Here is a 19,872-nt window from a genome sequence, read left to right on the forward strand (position 1 = left end):
CCTGCTAGACCCTGCAGCAGCTGTATCCTCCAGTGCTCAGTGTCCTGCACAGGACCTGCTGGAAGACACATGCACCAGATCAGCCAAACCTGACTTATTTCAGCTGCTGGAATCCAACCAAATGAACCGCAGGGATGTCTTCAGTAGAATAAAAATAGCTGCTGCAGGGAGTGGGACACTGCTGGCCGAGACACCACCACCGCGGAGCGCTGGCTCAGTCAGGTGATGAAGGCAGTGCCAGGACTCTGTCAGTTATTTCAATCAGTCTGAACATAGAAGTGTCCAGAAGTCAGACCGTTCCTATAATGGGCCCTTTAGTTCTTGTTGTATTCATTTAAAAAGTGGTCCAACTTATCTGTTTTCTTATGGAGCAAATACCCAGGAGAGCTGAGAAACAAGGGACGCCGCATCCACGAGTTATCCCTCCACCCGTCAAGACGTGTTTGCACAAAAAGAGGTATCTTCATCCAAAATGCTTCTGCTGGAAGGAAGGGGAAGCAGTTTAGACAGAACAGTTCTGAGTTCGAAAGCTGAGCTAAGGTTGCCCTTATCTTCTGAGTTGTGCAGGAACCAATCAGATCTTCAGTTCCCGTGTAAGTGATGTAGAGGAACAATGCCCGGTTTTACCTCTGCAATGTTCAGTTAACCAGAGCATCCCCCATCGTGCAAACATAAGGGATGCAGAAGAGAAACTGCACAAACTGCTTAAGACATTTATAAACAAATCGTTTATCATCACTTCCTATTAGCTTTGATTATCGTATTTCCGAACACAACTCCCGTCTCCTCTATTTAAAAAGTATTCCAGTTCCAGAAAATAGAAAGCTCTGACATTAAGGCATACATACAGCTATGTTGTTTGCTTTCATTTAATAAGGATCAGTTTACTCATACTCAAATACATGGAATGTTGGCACAAAACTAAAGCTCTCGTGGAACAGCTACTGATCATACACAAATACTCGGTGAGGTCCTCCTGACTTGCATTTTCTCTGACAGACACACCACAAAATGGCTTTATTAATACAAACCGAATGCTGGATCAAATCTCTAAATAATAAGTAGCAGATAAAGTAAATGGTTTGCTTTATTTGTAAATTATGTACAGGATACATTTTCTTTAATTGTGATGGAGCAGGAGAAAGAAGACAGCCGTGACTTCCACCCCGCTGCTTCCTTCTCCTGCTGGAGATGATGTCTTTCTCCGAACCAGATGCACAAAACCAGTTTGGATTTCCTAAGTTGCTGGCACACAGTGTGGACAAACAGAACACTGCAGCCAAACAGCACTACCAGCATTTCTATTGTCAGCAAAGTACTTCTGCTAAAGCTACTTTTCTTCAGGAAAGTTTCCACAATCTTTTGAAACGAAAATCAAGGAAAATATCAAGAAAGCTGTGGGCTATAAGAAGGGCTTTCTCTAGCTAGCTATCAAATGAGTACAACTAGGAATAATCCGAGATTTGGTCATTCAACTTTTACCTGTTTTTACAAAAGAAGTTTGAGAAGTGGACCTAACGGACCGGTTCTGCACGTACCAGAAAGCTGTGGTCTGCAGCGCTGGAGGGCGACCTGGCCGACCTACCAACCAATAGAAAACCTGTCAGGTGTGTATTAATGATTAACGCAGTACCAAGTAATCAAGTTAATGGTTAAAAAAAATGAAGGAACTAGATAGAAAACTGTTTGGTAACACATATATTTCAGCAAACAGAGATGCTACTGTACGGTCTATGTTTTGGTGATCAGCCAACAGAGAAAATCCAACCATCTGCACATACTGAGTCCCGCAGCCGCAGCCAGTTATGACTTGTCGTGCGAAGGCCTGCTTTCGGGATCCTCTTCCTCTTCCTCTTCACAATCCTCTTCATCTGTTTGCTGTTCCAGTTCCTCTTTTGTGATCATTTCAAAGTCGTTTCCATTTCCACTACTGTGCTGGGACCTGTCATCTTCACGCCTGTCACTGTCTGTGTCCGAATGCCGCTCTCCTCCGGAGCCTTCCGTCCCCGAGTTCCTCGTTGCTTCTGTTTTCCCATCTTCCTCCTCCTTCTTCTCGCTGTCTGATTTCTCCTCACTGTCATATTTTTGCTGCTTTTTGGATTCTGATTTTTCCTCTCTCTTTAAGTCTGCTTTTGGTCCTTTGTATTCATGTGTGTACAGGGGCCTGAAGGAATCAATGAATCCCACATCTGCTGTGAGGTTTGGCAGGAACCAAAAGTGATGCCTTCCCCCGGTGATGAGCCAGATAATGAGGAAAAGGATGCAGCGAGCTGTGTTAAAACATGAAGATTTGTTATTGTAGCAATCACAACGTACAGCTGTGTCTGGTGTAAGCCATACTCACATCTGGACAAAGCCATTGGAGTGACAACCTTAGGGAAAAGCCTCTCACTGTGCAAAAGTGTTTTGGAATACTATTTTTCTTCCCAAGCCCTTCCCTGTGCAATCATCTATGAGTTAGCTCTTAATGCTTTCAAATCCTGGTTATATCATTCTCCCTCCAGAATCTGTTTTTATGCTCTGGCTTTGCTTTTGCATTAAACTGCAGAAGTAAGATCTCTGCTATATAGGAAACGGACATGGGTGGCAGACTGAGATTTCCTTCCTTGTGTGGCACAACTCTGACACCCAGTGGCCACCAGGGAAACGCAGACACAGCATCAGCCTGGCTGCTGCCAGCAACAAATTCATCCGATGTAACTGAGAGAGATTCACACATCTCAGGCAGTGCCTAACTGCATGGCACACTTCTGCTCTTCTAGATTTCACCTACTGAGGAAATGAAGGGTACTGACACTTACCAACGGCAAGAAGAAGAATACTGGCTACAAAACAGCCTGCACCTACGCTGAGGTAATATACACCAACACGCATCTCTGCTGGCCAAAGCGGGAACAGAGTTGCAGCTATAACAGCAATCACTACATAGAAAGACAAGAAGTATGAGAAACATGATTAGTTCTTCCTGACATATATACAAAGGTTCCAGGCTTACCACTTATCCAAGGTACTGGCTTAGCAACATGCATGTTAGATAATGCTGTTTTGACACCCTGACTGGAACCTTCTCTGGTTCCACTGCTGCTTTCCCTGTGGGCAGATGGACGCCTTAGGATAGTACTGCGTTCAGCAAGCACTTGATCAACAGAGGGAACACTTCTGAGAAGGCAAAAAGGGAGCAGGGAGCTGCACACAACCAGTCCAGCAGGAAGCAGGCAGTCCTTGGGCCATCACCAACTGACGAGGGAGCTGAATGCTGCCCTGGGGGATGACACCTGAGTCACTTCTCTGCTGTGAAGGGCTGAGAGGTGTGGGGTGGGGTGCTGGCCCAGCAGCACCATCAGCTGTGACCTCACTGATGTGAGTTAACACCAAGATTACATTCCATTAAAAAAAAAAAAAAGGTTGATTTGGCCTAAATTACAGAAACAAAAGGCCCATGGTGTGTTTGCTAACGTCTGCTCTTACTTACCAAGTACAAGTCCCATGGCAAATGTTTTGAAGTGAACAGGGTCATAGATCCACACGTACACCTACAACAGAAATAATGGTTAACACTGAAAGAGTTGTGCTTTGAAAAGGACTTGAAACAGGTTTGTGTCAGTGAGAAAGCTGCCAGAAGAGACAAAGAGGCACAGGGCTGCATGCCTGCATGCCCATACTGATTGCCTGGGGTGTACTGATCACAGTCTGAGCTGCAGCAGAGGCTGAAGGTACAGTGCAGTGGCTGGGGAAGACCCTCACTGAGAGGGAATGCATTTCTGGGCTGGTTAAGACAAACATGGGAAGTTTCAAAATTCATCTGTCAAAGAATTATTTCCTGAAATCAGTTTTAACCCAGATGAACACTGACATGATGTAAACACTCCATCAGTAAAACTGATGGGGAAATGCAAGATGCAGAGTGTTACTGAATGAAGGTGATTCTTCTTGTGTTTTGGTTTGTTTTTCCTGTGTGTGTCAGTACTGCTCAGCATGAAGCCAAGGAAACGTTCTGTAAAAATTAAAGAAGTTCATGAGTCCACCAAAATGAAAAATAAATCGCTTCTGGATTTAAAGCTGTTCCCTTAGAAGGAAAAAAATAGAAAATCACCAACAATACCACCACAAGATAATGTATGGAACAAAGCACCAAGCTGAAATGCTCAGTTTAGCTCAGCTCCCATCTGATGGCCTCAACTGAATATGTCTGTACCCTCTGTACTGCAGCACACCTATCTGAACACCCACAGCTGCCACACTCAGTACCAAACGTGTGCGTGAGGACTCTGGCTCCATCTGAATCAGCTCTACATGAGCTCCTCCTTAGGGAAGATCACGGAAGCTGCAGTTCTTAAACGATGTGAATTCATCAATTAAGAAAAACAAACATCAGGACAATGGTAAATGCTGTTATACTTCAAATACAGTTCTGCACCCTGACCCTGAATGCTGCGTGCTACTCTGAGGACTCCACGTGAAAGACAAGCCACGTGTGATTCTACACATGAGGGGATGAAACAGATTGAAAGCTTGTAAAAGGACTGACTGCAGAAAAAAGCAGAGACGTAAAGGAAATCTATTTTCCACACAAATTATTTATGTAGAGTTCACAGCTGTGTACATTTTACAACCAGAGGTGTATCAGAATCTTAGGAGGCACTCTGGAATGGCAGCACAAGGCGTCAACGTGTAGCACAGTGTATTTTTGCTCAAGAGTTACAACATATCCCAAATCTTAATAGCAGGAATACGACTCTGTATGCTAAGTAAAATGTTAAATAATTAAATGACTTGGCTCCCAGGAAGGCGAGGTACAGGAAGTGTTTAATACCACACACAATTTCACTAATAAAGGGTGAGAATTTGGGAATGCCAAGGGCCACCAATGCACTCAGGTGACGATGTCAGCCAGCCTCTGGATGGCAGAACCTCTGCTCAGCTCACTCCAACACTCTATCACACCCTGAGAACAAAAACTTCACTTCATGGCCAAAAACATAAACTACTAGGAGTTATGTTTTCTATTGGATACCTGATCTCCTTGCAGATAGCTAAAAGCTGATGCTGCAACATCAGCCACCACATGAGTGTTGTTTTTTCCCTTCAACAGGACGAGAGAGTCTGTGGAATTCCAGTAGATGATCTGACAATAATATACTGATGTTGAATTTACAAAGTACCCATAAATCTTACCTCATTTCCATCCAAGAAAACCTGGTCTTCATGTGGCTCCAGCTTAAATTTCCTCTTAGTTTCCTTTTTTTTTGGTGTTCCTGGGGTCTCATCCTGAGGACAAACATGAATGATACATAAAAAACACACACAGGGCCTTAATTTCTAGTAACTGAAATCTACAGAATCTGATAACTTCTCACAAACTTAAAAAAATATCAAATGTGATCTTAACTAAAGACATTTTATTTCCTCCTGTTCTCCTGGGTAGCTGAAGGAAAGAGAAATTTCGTTTTACACAGTATCTAAGGACAAGACTACAACCCTAGGATTACATTATGTCTTCAAATGCCTGTCAAAGCTGCACCAACATAAATACAGGCTGAGCAGAGATCACCAGCTCTCCTGCAGTCACTTGGCAGCTCAGTGCCACGTTGACCATATGGGCATCTTTCAGAATCAATTTCTGTACTCTCTACCTTCCTCAGTTCCTTTCAGATCTTGTGCTTCCCTCTTCCCTGCCTCCTGTCCCCTTTCTCTTTGCTAGAAATCAACTTTCTAAGTTTTGCCCTCTAAGTCAGTATGCACTGGCTTACATCAGCTACTAACAAATCAGTTTGATAATTAATGATTAAAAAGTAACATTTAATAATGTAACACTTCAGGTAACAGGGAACTGGAGGTCATAACTTTCAGTATCAGCATTTAAAGGTATCTCCAGAGTTAGGTAGTGCTGTACTGGCTTCTTTCTTTAGACTGCCAGCAAGTTTGTTTTGTTTATAATCCCTTTAGTAGCCACGTTTCTGAGATGCTACAGCACACGTGCACAGAGCATCAATTCCCACTGCAGCTGAACAGAAGCAGTTCTTAACTCAGCCCACAGTACAAAATGATGAGGTACAGAGACACAAACACAGCGTCTGCTTGGATCTGAATCACACCTGGAACTCCACAATGAAAACAGGTCTATTTTAGAGACTAAGATTGGCAAAAAAACAATGATGTCACAATTTGGAACAACCAACCAAATTTTTACACCCATGTAATCCTCACAGTATCACTTACTGTGTTCTCTGCTGACTGCTTTGTCTCTTCTCACTCACTCACTCACCTTTTTACACTCTTCTTTCTCACCATCCTTTTTCTTTTCTTTCTCCTTCTTAGTTTTCTCATCTTTGCTGCTTTCCTTCTTGCTTTTCTTCTCCTCTTCTTTCCCACTCTCAGCCTTTCCTTTTTCCTTTTCTTTCTTCGTATCCTTGTCAGGTTTCATTTTCATCACTTTTAATGCTCGATGAAAGAACTGTTTTTTCAGGAGTCTTAAAATGAAAGAAGTTAAATGACATATTTAAGCATGGCTGGAATAATCATGCTTACATGCAATTACATTACTGGATACCAGTCCGGATTACCTATCAAAGACAATCATGTAAGGCATAACTGAAAGACCACGATCATCACTGTGAACTACCACATCTCATCTCTTGCTTGGCTCTGTTTTTCATCTGTTCAAAACTGAATAAAGCCCATACTCTTCTGTATGAAGAACACACAAGATGTAGGAAGGAGGAAGCCATCAGGCTGATTTAATTAGCTTTCCTATTAATCCAGTGTTTATTTGCAATAGGTCAATGTGTTTCATTGCAAAAATAAAAGTGGACATACAGCTCATTAAGTTCTTGGTAAGAGGTTGAATAAAAGTACCATTAGAACTGTGGCACAAAAGGTCCTATACCCAAATTCCAGGCAGAAGGAGCAGAATACTGCTCTTCAGACTGAGGGCAGGCAGTGAGGTATGAAATCCAAGGGCCAATTCACCTCAAAATGCCCGGCCCTGTACATCAGTTTGATCTGTACTTGTTTTTCTGTTGTCTCTTGCTGCAGACCAAGTCCTCATGCTGGACTGCTTGTCAGCGAACTGACTGCTTGAGCAATGGCAACTCCCCCAGCTTTGTTGTTCAGCACAGTGCTGTCTGTATAGGACATCCCCTTGGCCAGTCTGGGTCAGCTGTGCTGGCTGTGTCACCTCCCAGCTCCCTGCTGCCAGGGCAGCATGAGGATCGGACACATCCTCGGCTCTGTGCAGCACTGCTCTGCAACAACTAAAACATCGGGGTGTTATCAGCATTATTCTCACCTTAAATCCAAAACACAGAGCCATACCAGCTACTATAACCTCTATACCACACAAAACCAGGACACAGGTATATTTAAACAGAAAAAAGACAATTGTTTATATAGCTCCTAGCAGCAGAAAATCACTCCTTGGGAGCAACTATTTTCTTCACAGCCATATGCTTAGGTTGGCCCAGGTACTGCAGCTCACAGGTCTGGCCTGCAGGGCAGCCCTTTCCCTTGGGGGGTTATCCCTGCCTCTGATGGATGGTAAGGAGCAGGGACTGGAAGCAGCAATGCCCCAAACACACAGCCATGCTGTCAGCACAGGTCACAAAGGGGAATAGACCTTCACATGAGGAACCAAGTCCAGAGTGCTTGCCAATTCCCAACCTGTCAGCTCTCCTCAGGTCTGCTGAATGCAGTATTATTACTGTAGTTTATCTGTGCCACATTTCCCCTCACAGGAAAACTTCCTGAACTAAGATCAATACGTTAGGAGCACCGGGAGACCTTCTGCACTGGAGCAGCATAATGAGTTCAGACAGTAACGGGCTTTAAATGTGGAACTTCTCAGTGCAGTTGACACAGGATGAGGGAGCAGAATCTGATCCTCGTTTTCTGTTGGACAGGACAGGCAAAACAATCACATAATCAAAGAACAAATGTACAGGCACTTACCTCAGTTCAAAGGTTCCTGAAAGGCAGACTTATTTTTCTGCTTGCATTAAAACAATGTTTGTATTTTTCTACATTTTCTTGAAAAACTCAGCACAGGGATTAAAGTTTAAACAGAACCAGCTCTGCCTCAGCCCTAGAACTGAGGGCAGACTCTCACTTTGCTGGGTGGCTGTGTAAGAGAGGCCCCAAGAACAGACTAAGCCATAATCTTAATTTCTGAGTGGCTTTTGCAGAGTGCTTCAGGAGCAAGATGCAGCCCCAAAAAAGGGCAGAAGAGTCAGAATATGCTAGTCATCTAAACAAAGCACTTTGAGTACACTAAGTGACAGAGACATACCACATGAGAGGCAAAACAAGAGCTCAAAGTTCTGCTTTTGCCATCATGCAGACACAGGGAGGAGATTTGAGAGCTCTGATCCTACCTACTTAAAATAACTGCGGAATTTAGGAAAACTTGCTGCCCCAAACAGCACAATGAAAGCAGGAGAGAGTTCTGGGAACAAAGATGATAAAACTACGTTGCGTGTATTCCTCATCTTACACCCTCAAAAGTCTTTATTTTTACACAGTAACACAAATGTCTTCCAGCACATGAATCCCTTTCATTACAGGAGCCTAAGCAAAATGGTTCTAAGTAACTCAGACATCTTGACAGCTATGTTCATTAACAAAACTGATGAATTAGGTCGTACCTGTTGCAGTAATCAACTACAGACTCTCGAGTTGTAAACAAAGCTTCCTCTCCTTTCTTGGCCTTCGCCCACTTAGAATCCAGGAGGCAATCCACAGCTTTTGAGGCTGGAGAAAAAAGTGGGAAAAAATCCCAAAACATTAAAAAGAATGACATTTATTTTATCAGCATCTGCATTCCACCAACCACACCACGCCAGTCAGTCCATCCTGGTGATGTCTCATACCCTCTCCATTTTTAAGGTAAACAAGCAGCTACTGCTCTGAAGTACACAACAACGACCTGCTTCTAAGCCACAGAGTGTGAAGTTATTTAAGATCAAATTGATTTTACAGCTATTAAATGCCTAGATACGTTTTCAGAGCCATCCTGTAAGCCTAAGGCTTAGGAGATAAAGCACTAATAATAAAACCAAAATCTCTCCTCCCCAGTACAGTGTTAGCAGAAGCAGTAGCATCCTCCAGTTAGAAGTAACCCTACCAATAAAGTAATCCACTCGGTGGCCCATCATGTTGGTGGATTTTGTCGGGCAGTTGAACCGTAAGTACTTCGCAACAGCCTTCTCCTCTTTGAATGGCTCACCCACCTCCTACAACAGGAAAGGTGCAAAATTAATACAGGTTCAAGCGCACAGAAAACACTCATTTGGGCTCAGAATTCAGAAACGGCAACATCCTCATTGCCTTATGGCATATGTGTAACGAGCAGAACGCGAAGACGTGAGAATAGCTCGAGTCACCTTGAGAGCAAGGGCCTCCTGTGTACAGCAGAACAGCCAGAATCCAGAGCCAGACCTCAAAGGTAATGACTACGAACTCGTTTAGCAGCTGCAGAAAGGGCACATTAAAGGAGGAACTAAGAGGCACGTAGTGGGTCTCTGGCAAATGGGAAGCTGCTTGGGAGGCTGGATAAACAGAGGTGAAGCTGAGAGCAGGGGAAGCCAACAGAGAGGAATTAGTAGGTATGAAATGACAGCAACACAGGCATGCTGACAGAATACAAAGCAGCTCAACTTTGGTGTGAAAGGAGTGAAAACCATTTCTGCAGTTCTCAGTACTGCTGCACGACTCCAGAATGACTTAAACTTCAGAGCAGTGTCGAGATTCTCTGAATCCAGGTGCCAGGAGCAGCCTTATACAGCACGGCATGAAGACACTGGACTTCCAAACATGGGCTTCAGGAAAAAGGAGCCCTCAGTCTGCAAACATTAATACATTCTGTGCATTTACCAAGACAGGCAGAAGAGCTCATGAGATTGCTGGGACAGAAGGACAAACACAGGCACTTTCAGTTATTTAATGCCCAGTAAAGAGGAAAGGAAGAGCTTTCAAGTGTTCCAGCTCCAGAAAAACATATCCTAACTAAACGCTTGGTGTATTGCACTGATTCATGTGAGCTTCCTCAAGTCTCCTTTCTGAAAGAGATCCTTTAATTAGTAAGGCTTAATTGTCCAGATCTTCCCCGGCCCCTACCAACACCGCGACACCAGGACGTCCCCTGAGACCAGAGGTAACTCTTCTGCACTGATCCCCATGCTGCCCACAGAAACAGGGTACAGAACCCAGAAACCACACTGTGGGTTGTCAGGGACGTGCAGGACACCACGAGCCCATGTAAAGGCACGACATTCCCAGAGGTCAGCTGGCATTTCCAGCCTCCGTTACCGCTCTGCAGCTGCGTGACCATAACATTGCAGGGAGGATGAGAAGTGGAAATGCAACGACAAGCAGATGCTGCTCCGCCGCGCTGACGACTTCAGGCAGTGAGAGCTGTTAATCTTCAACAGTTTGCACGGCTAACTTTCAAAAAACTGGTTAATTAATGACCCTCCCAGCAAACACTGTTCCTTTCCTATCTTTTTTCAAGAACGTCACACAGCTTCGACAGATCTCCAAACTCCCCAAAGCACTCTGGTTTGTTACACCCGACTCCTCTGAGCTACTTCAGGACCCAATTCTTCGCACGTATGTGTGAATGCACTCACACTTGCCAGTCCTGTGTGAAAAGCCGTGCCTCACCCAGCCAGGTGCTCCTCACAGCCCCATCCAGACACACTTGCTCCTTTCTCTGCCCTCTTCCAGGTCTGTATGAAACGTCACACAGCTCATGGGAAACCATTCACCACCGATGTACTGTGGTCTGGCGTCCCCTCACATGGCCTATTTCTTATCTAGCCAGACAGGAGAATTTCAGCTACAGGAAGGTGGGAGGAGCAGTGCTCAGCCTGCCCACTCACCAGCACATGCACTGAAACATGAAGGCTTTCTGAAGAATAACCCTCAAGCATTCCTGTCAAAGCTGTGTCCGACACGAGTCCGTAAAACAGACTGGAGATTTCCGAACCCGCTGACCCTCCTGGTGCACTGAAGTGAATGGAAAGCACTAATCAAATTCACTTCTTACCACTTTCTCCCAAACGAAAGGATAGCACAGTGCCTTCTAAACAGCCTTCAATACACAGATGTTGCTCCCAACTTAATTAAATCGCTAATTGGGACCGAAACAAAAGAGGCCTGTGTACACTAAAAATCAGAACATCTGAACTGAGCTATGAAAATCAGTGTACCCAGGGCTTCTTTCTTCCTTTCATCTCTACCCAAGTATGATTTATTCAGGCTCTCCTGGAATCATTCAGTGAAGGCCAAACGACACAACGGCGGTTTGAAGTTTCACTCATTTTCTTCTGCTCTGCATTGCAGGCACAACCCAAGACCAGAGGATTTCTTTCCACAATAGAAACGAGGTTTCTGGAAAATCACAACAGAGTAAATGATAACAGGAGAAGTGACTTCACTCTGCTTTAAAGGGGCCCCAAAAATTCTTGGATTTCAATGGAACAAGTGTTCAGTTACTTTCCTTTGCTTCCAAACCTGTGAACTCAGGTTTCCAGAACCTCATTTCTAACATGATTTCTGCAGCCTACATTCACTTAGTGCATGGCCAGCACCACGAAATGCAGGCGGGTTAGAATGCATCGACTCTTAACTCTTCAGTAAGTGCTGAGATCCAAATCTGCATAGACCTCTGGACTTTTCCTAGCACCCAACTTACATTGCAGTGGATGCAGTGAATTCCCAACCGCTTGAATGCTTGGGTGAGCTCCACTAAGGAGCTATCACCACTTTAGCAACCTTAGGAAGGCGAATCCAACCCTAAGGAGAAAAGGTCCCCTTGCCTCACCCTCTGCTAGTAAGAAATACATCTGTGGATAGCCATGGAAATAAGGCACCTCCCTGAGCAGAGCACTTCTAACTCACGGATGGCAGCACCAGTATTTCCCACAGCTCAGGGACAGGCTGTGGCCTCCTCCTGCCCCTACCTCCAAACATCTCATTCAGATTTTCATATGGCTGAGATCCGAGCTTTACTGACAAGCAGAGCTGTTGGTTAAATTCCTATTCCTCATGGCTTTTTCTTCCTTTAACACCTCACTCCGTTTTGATGAAGTAATTTAGCCATTCTCTCCTGTTACCATCATACTGGAGTTTATGAGAATAAAACAATAAACAGGCCAGCTGCGGCGCAGCCTGTGTTACTGGAACTGTTGCACTGTCACCTCAGCATGGTTTTCTCTACTTATAAAAGCAGTATTTAGATGCATTAACATTCCCAGAGCAGAGGGCATGGCGTAAAGATGCAACACAAGTGCTATTAATCGCAGCGCAAACACAGCTTCACACGGGCAGAAGAAAACCACGCGTGGTGGAATCTGGCCAACGTAATTAAAACTTAATGCCTGCTTAACAATCAAACTGCAAACCTGCCAAAGTGACGCACGCTCCTTGACGTGACAAGGAAACTGACTGAAGATGCTGTGCTTGAGTATTTTGGGACTGATTGTTTTTCCCAAGAGATGAAGCAGCTTTTATCGGGTTAGTGGAGTAACGGGTGTTCCAAGGCACCCCCATCTTACAAGGGCTATCTGGAGGTAAAATACTGAACCAGCCATTAGACAGGGTTGTTTTTCTCTTGTATACATCAAACACCCCAACGACAGAAAGCTGAATCATGTGGGAGCCCACTAGCTGGAACAACATGCTTCCCAAAGAGCACTCCTTTCACTACCTCGTGTCTCCACATTAATTGTAGTTAAATTACTGGAAGATGTCTTTACTCAGATGATGCCTGTAAGATGTCTTTACTCAGACTTCTGAAGTTAAGATCTCTGTGACTTCTGTAACTTCCAGAGGAAGAGCCTGTGCTGTGCAATCCAGATTAGGCAATGTATTTTGCTGTACGGGATGCATTTTCACAACAAATCCTTCCTGTTGCCACTTCCGATGGGAAACACATACAGCAGGCTTGAAAGGATCCTGAACTATTTTACTGAGACCTTTTCACGCCTCACTGACCCATCATCACTTCTGCTGTGACGGTGGATGTGAAGTTATTCAGAAGCCCACTTCTGCACACGCAGCAGTTGTAACTGAGCCCTACGCCACCAACCCTTCCCACAGCTATAGATAATGCTTTCTGCTAAAAGTTCACTTCTTTCAGGGCATACAGCTCTGCTCAATGACAACGGAGTACCCATAAGCCAGAGCTGCAGAGTACAGCAGGCAGTCTCGCTATCAGGGAGCAGGGATCACCCTAAGGGAAGCACGCACTTCTCAGGCACTTCCAACACCTACAAACTCCTCATTCTTCCTTTCAAGAGGAGAAACCTCGCAGAGCTACCCTGAAACGCGCTGATCACACTGAGACTGCAGCAGGAAAGTTCAAAAAACTTAGAAAGAAAACTAACGCAGAAAAATACATATTGCTTTATTCACTCTGCCCAATTAAGAACACCCTCTGGGCACTCAATGGCCTTCTTTGTTCATTGTTTGGCCTCCCTGCTGTTGTTGACATACACTGGGAAACTACCAAGAAGCAACGGACATTTATCGGTATAATTACATCCCAACTTCAGGCCACAACCTAAAACCACGTTAACCTGGACGTGGATGCAAACACTGAGATCTGCTGCTCACAGGCTGGGGGTAAGCTTGAGGCCTGGGTGTTACACATGACATTTGGTTGTGCTCAGCTGGTTTTGATGGATGCCTCACCTGGCTGTCGCTGTGCTGTGGTAACAGACAGTTGGCAACAGCTCTGAAACGATAGCTCTAACATCTAATGCCCACGAATGACAAGGTTTAACAACGTTATTCTGATTAATTAATGACCGCCCTCATGGAAATGTGAATTAAAGAGCAAAGAGGCACCACGGCTGCGCTGACACATCTCCGTCTGCTTGGGCAGAGGGAAGGGGCAGGAGGAGAGCAGCCAGGCAGAGCCACATCTCCTATCGCAAACATTATCAAGCAATAAGCCCTATAATCAAACACGGTGTGGGGTTCACAACGGCGAGCAGCGCCAGTAGTTACAGTAACCGACGGCGTCGCCGCGCTCTGAGACAGCGCAGGAGCACGGCCGGCTCCGGCTGTGCCCTCGCACCATCATCGCCCTCGGCCCCGAAGCCGCCACGCTCCGACGCAGCCGCGTGTGCTCCGTCACCAACGCGCGTCCTTCCCCCGCCGCGTCGCCCCCTCGGGGCCGGGGCGCCCCGGGGCTGCCCGGAGAGCTCTGCCCAAGGCGGCGGGGCGGGGAGGCCGCGGGCCGGGGGAAGCTCGGAGCCCGCCCGAGGGCACCCGGCCGCCCCGACGGGAGGAGGGGGCCGCGGGCCGGGACACGGGGCAGAGCGCGGCTCGGGAGAGCAGGCGGGGGGAGGCTCGGCTACCTGGATCCGCTTCCTGTGCCGCCGCCGCTCCGCCATGTTGTCGCCGTCTGCTCCGCGGTGACGTGGGCCGGGCGGCGGCGGCGGCGGCATCGCGAGAGGCGGCGGGAGGAGGGCAGGCCGCGCCCCTCAGGCGCTGCTGGGCTCCGTCACGGCGGGATGGGAGCGGGACCACCCCGCCCTGCGAGGCCTTGCGGGGCTGGGATGAAAGTGGTCACTAAAAACCCGACGTCACTCCCGGTGCCTGCCCTGAATCGCCGTGTCAGTGCTGAGCTTTTGCTGGTGCCGTCTCCTGAGCGCTTCCCCGGTGCTGTTGCTGGGCAGAACGGTTACGCGAGTTAGAAATGAAGCCGTCTGGATGCAGAGCAAGCTATAAAAAGTACCATTGAAGGGATAAAATAACAAATACACAGAGTTGAAGGATCTTATGGTTACAATGAAACAAGCTCCTGTAAACGTAGGCAGAACGTGTGAACGTAGGCAGACAGCTGGGCTGCAGGTTGGTGCAGCACAGTGAGCACCGTGAGCACATCTTTGGAAAGCACCGAGGAGAGGAGGTGACACAGGCACTGTTATCCTCCAGCGTGAGGTGCTGAGTGGAGAAGTTACTGTCATTTTGTGCACAGAGCCTGTCGAGACTGAATCCTGAGTAGAATAAACTCATTTGTAGTCACAAGTACAGCCAGGGAGCGAAGGAGAAGCAAGTGGCGAAGCCTCAAGGAACCCAAGCAATGAAAGTGAAGGTTCAGCTGCTTGCATTTAAGGTTAGTGTCCCTCTTAACTGTGGGGCAGGCTGGAAAACGAGTGTTTCAGAACTGTGCAATATATTCACAGTCTCTTAAGTGACAACTGCCATTGTGGTTGGAGTAGGGCTTCAGAATCGTGACCAGATCAGAATTACCGTTGTGAAGGATATTGCATGCAAGTGGAGTGGTTTTCTTCTTCAACTGAAGCAAAACCCACAGCATTTCATTAGCTTCTTTTCCCTCTGTTTTACTCCGTGTGATCTAATATGGCACTGTGGATGCTGGAAGCGTTTTTAAAGAGAAAAAAGATACATTCATGAAACAAAAATATATTATGAGCTATTAACTGTAAAAAATCACCTATAGCTGTCTATGTAAGAGCCCAGGAAGCAAAAGGAGTTTGTGTGGTGTTTCCTTAGTTCTTATATGCTGCTTTGGGATATCCTTTACTGGCTTCTTAGGCAGGACGCTGGGTCAGGTGTGTTCTACTCTCTCTGGTATTTATTTTCATATACCCTTATATTCACATGTTCTTGGCAGTTCATTGCCCGTGCAGTATCGGTAGTCCCATTGTTTTATCCAGGATCTATAAGATTATGTGATCTTACCACTATGGCACAGTTAATATGCACCAGAAGTTCAGGGCTAAATGTTGTCAAGTGAATTACTGCCAAGCATGTCACAGATTGTCCTTCGAATCACACTGCCTTCTGCAAGGCAGCAGTAGAAGTCTGATGAAATATCTGTTCTACTGAACAAACCGTTTGCTTTTATGAAGTTGATCCATTGGGCACCTTATTAATCCTTCTGGATTTAAGGGAAGAGATGGGAAAGCACAAATCAGAGTTAGTTCAACTGCTAGGCAAGAAGGCAGGCAGGGGGAAGAGCTTCTGTAGAGGGAGTCACAAAGGATGCAGGAAATCCCTCACAGTGTGTTTGGAGGCTTTTCATAGGACATCTACATGTGATAGTGTGCTGGAGGTCATTCTGGAGTGACCTCCCATTTTATCCATCAGCTTTAATCCAGCACTGGTTGTGGATTCAAAACATAAAGGCCATGTGCCTTGTAATGTACAGCAACACATACTTTGAAGGCAGGTTTAGCTAGCATCCACCCACAAACACGAGTCATTACTCAGAGGCACAGCACAGTGTAGACATATCCTGAGTCACCCCCATCTCAGGAGCTTATAAATGTTGAGTTAGCCACTTGGCTTTTAATTTAGCAGAGCAACAAATATTCATTAGAAATGTCTTCTTTCACTAAGGACCTTCTTAAATACTTCCACTCTTGCAAGTTACTCTTCACTTCCGTATAACTCAATTTATTTTACACATATAACTTACAAAAAACCCATAGTTGAGCTAAAGATGACTTTCCCCTTGTTCCGGTCCTTATGTAATTAATTTAATCAATTTCAAATAACAACTTCTTTTTTTGTTCCTTACAAGAATCTACTTTTATCTCTGATGGGTGACCCCTGTAAGGTCAGTTCTGCTGGAGAACAAACTGAGGCTTCTGGGGAAAAAAAGGGCTTGCTTGGACATCTGCATCTTTTGGCAGGGGCAAGATGGGAGGGGAAGAATGGTAATAGCAAAGGACATAGCATTAGGAAAAACTAAATGTTATCTTATAAAACCACAAGCTTCCTATTGTGACTGCTGGTGTTTGAGTTTAAAATCCTTGTTCTAAAAAATGTGATTCTTGTGTTTACATCTTTCAAAGTAATAGATTCAGCCAGAAGCTGGTGGTTGTCTTACAGACTGCCTTTCCAGGCAGGCTGCTAACAGCCTGCTGGAAGCCCACGAATCACAGGCTGAGCAGCACTCATCTCCAGCAGAGCTGTTTTAACTCTGTAACTGGAGGTTAAATCAGAAGATGAAACTCGGGTGGGCTTGGTGCTTTCCTTTTGCCCTTGGTTACAAGGGATTCTTCTGTTCACTGTTGTGGTTGGTTGGCTTTTATGTCAGTAGCTCACACATGCAGACATCACATGTGGGTTTTTAAATATTGTAAAAGAAAAACATCTATTCATGTCTTCACTGTATTACAGGAACAAATATCATTCTCTACATAACGTTGGACTATAGGTTCTTCTTTTCTGAGATCTAGATAAGACTTTGTACCCTTACAACAGTGGCATTGTTGGCTCAAGAACACCACACAGAGGGTAGCAGAACTAATATCTGCTTGGATGGATACAGGCTTAGGTGAACTTGGCAGTGGAACAGAGGAAAGGAATGCATAGAGGCCAAGTTAACAGAGTAATCCTTGTGGCCTCAAATGAGGAAGGAGAGGAGTTTTTCCCTTGCCATAACAGGTGTTTGTGTCACACTAGGATTACTATAGCAATATGGCCACAGCTGTATATTACAGCACGAAGGGCTTAGTCAAACCTGGGCATCACAGGAGGGAGAATTATGGTGAACACAGCCTCACTGAGCTGTGATTTCCCTGTGTATAATGAATGCCTTAGATGAAAATGTCAGGTCAGATAGGCTGATTCATAGTGGACTGTGCTTGTTCCTCAGACCAGATGTTTTGGAAAGGATTGAAGCGTGTGCCTGCCATGGTGGAAGTTAGAGCTCATGCAATTTGTTTATGGCAAATAATAGAGGAAATTTTAAAGCATGGAAGAAACCGATTCAGCAAAACAAAGTGCTGAGTTTTGTATATTGTATTAGGAGTAGAATGAATGGCTTACGTACAAAGGAGGCCTTAGGGAAGGTTATCACAATAGCTTTGTGTTACAGCTGTGTGATCTGAAAGCTGCAGGGGGCTTTGAGTTTTATTCACACGGCTTGTAAAATGCGTTCCATATCCAAGGCAGCCCAAAGCCTTTCTCAGTTGGCTGCTGCATCTGAGCTGTTACAAAGCTCAACTGTGTGCTTCTGTGTTCCTCGTGCAACAAAGGATGGCTCTCTTTAAAGAAAGGTTGCTATCTGCATATGCTGATATCCATCCACTACAATCAGAAATTTGTTTTCGGATGCAGCTTACTGCTGCTGCCTAATGCACAAGAGGTGCTGAGTCAGAAAATTCTGCTGATGGCTGTGTGTTACAAGGCATCATCTGCGTTCCACTGTGATTTAAATAGCATCACAGAAAAAGCCAGGTGCAGTGGTGGTGTAGACACGAGAAAGTCACTAACTTCAGTTGTGCCAGCTCTGTTACATACCTGCAGTAGCTAACTGCACCCTTTTGCAGCTGGAATAAGTGTTAAAAGCCAAGAAGCTCACATGGCTACCTAGAATCAGCAAAGCTCAAGTGTTTCCTTGTAAGCAGAGTTATGAAAACACGTCAAAATCTGAAAGTAAAGCTGTGTATACTGATCCTTTAACATTTTAACTTTTTTTTTCTCTCATTCTTTCTGAAGTGTTTGTCAGAGGGGAAACTTTAATTATTAGTGATAATTCCTACATCAGAAATAGAACAGATTGTGTCCATGCAGGTAAATCCCTTTCCTGCCTGTTTCACTCTGTGTGCAGCCCGGGCCTTGCTCCTCCTTGGCTGCTCTGACATGTCCCGCATACAGGCAACTGGGAAGTCATCCTGCTGTCAGGAGCTCTGGGAAGAAGAACCCAGGTTGTGCAAAGCTTTTTTATTCGCAGCACTGTCAGGCTTGTCATGTTCTGGTCCAGCTTTCTCTGCTTTTGAAATTCACGCCTGAGCTGTTGACGTAAACAGGACCCATATCCTTCAGAACCACATTCCCATCGTTCTCCCATAGCATATCAGGGGTCAGTCCTACAGCACCAAGGGTTGTGAGGCAGTACACCGTTTGAAAAGTGATGCTCCATCAGATAAACAGCGTTGTTAATGCATTAGTCAATTTTACAAAAAAAAGAAGCATTAGAAATTGTTTCCAATGCCAAACAGAACTGGTGCCCATGATGATTTTTTTTTCTTAACAGCATGTTTACTATACCAAAATATTTTCTAACGCTTTCTTTTTCACTGGTGGTTCATGAACAATCCACTGCAGAAAGAGGAAATCACAGGAGCTGAGCCTACTGTGAAAGGAAAGCTGTTGTTCTGGTGTCAGTAATCTGAGATGTTATGTGTTAAAAGAGTGTGTAAGAGCATTACAGTGGTAATTGTGCTTTATCCGGAGTCTGCAAACGTAAACATTTTTTTATTATCAAATTCAATGTAAAACTCTTCTATCCACCCTGCTAAATTTCAAGATCTTGGAACAACAGAGAAAAAATATTGAAGAGAACAGATGTTAACACTCCTTGAAATCACTGAGACAAAGCAAGCAGCAAACTAACATCCATCCCGGGTTTAATTCTGCTGTTGTAGTATTTTGGACAGTCTCAGGGATTATTTCTAGGCTTTCCAGTTTCAGGTTGTGATTTTCTGGATATTGTTAAGAATCCAGAAAACAGTTCCTCCTATGAGAGGTGCTCTTAGGTGACACATGAGACATGTAAGACATACACCAGACTCTCATGGTAATGGAAAGACTCCCATTAATTTCACCAGGTCACAGGCATACAGGTCAGCACCTCACGTAGGAGATTACCTTAGGGCTTGTCTGCACCTTTAGAGTATTTTCTTGTATAACAGTTCACACTTTTCCTTTGGGCCTAACTGGAATTCATCAATGTGACCTGAAAACATAAACCCTACTTTGAGTATTTCAAGATATAGGCACAGAGCCCACTACTGCCCTGACTGATGTCAGTGGCAGAGTTCTCAGCAAAGCAGAGTCATGCTGAACTCTTAGAGCAAGGCTTTGCTGTTTGAGAAAAGGAATGTGAGA

The 19,872-nt window shown here is 45.1% G+C and overlaps 1 protein-coding gene across 1 annotated transcript; it reads right to left on the reverse strand.

Moving 5' to 3' along the window:
• Nucleotides 1–855: 855 nt before the first annotated feature.
• Nucleotides 856–14,442, reverse strand: SEC62 (SEC62 homolog, preprotein translocation factor). The gene is made up of 8 exons (XM_065748474.1): nt 14,361–14,442; nt 9,119–9,227; nt 8,640–8,745; nt 6,266–6,470; nt 5,176–5,268; nt 3,473–3,533; nt 2,802–2,921; nt 856–2,270 (listed from the first exon to the last, which is right to left on the reverse strand). The coding sequence occupies exons 1-8, from the start codon at nt 14,394–14,396 to the stop codon at nt 1,804–1,806; spliced, it is 1,197 nt and encodes a 398-aa protein (XP_065604546.1). The 5' UTR covers nt 14,397–14,442; the 3' UTR covers nt 856–1,803.
• Between the last annotated feature and the right edge of the window lie 5,430 nt (nt 14,443–19,872).

The sequence above is a fragment of the Cyrtonyx montezumae genome, unplaced genomic scaffold (genome assembly GCF_038088225.1).
Source record: "Cyrtonyx montezumae isolate F1298 unplaced genomic scaffold, pur_monq_1.0 scaffold_5, whole genome shotgun sequence".
NCBI classification, from domain to species: domain Eukaryota; kingdom Metazoa; phylum Chordata; class Aves; order Galliformes; family Odontophoridae; genus Cyrtonyx; species Cyrtonyx montezumae.

What these genes read in the sequence shown, in the direction of transcription:
- SEC62 (XM_065748474.1), bottom strand. Translation starts at nt 14,396, where the DNA reads ATGGCGGAGCGGCGGCGGCACAGGAAGCGGATCCAG. An exon ending in GGCACAGGAAGCGGATCCAG is followed by an intron (nt 9,228 to 14,360) that starts GTAGCCGAGCCT and finishes TTCCTGTTGTAG; the next exon opens with GAGGTGGGTGAGCCATTCAA. An exon ending in CCGAGTGGATTACTTTATTG is followed by an intron (nt 8,746 to 9,118) that starts GTAGGGTTACTT and finishes TTTTTTCTCCAG; the next exon opens with CCTCAAAAGCTGTGGATTGC.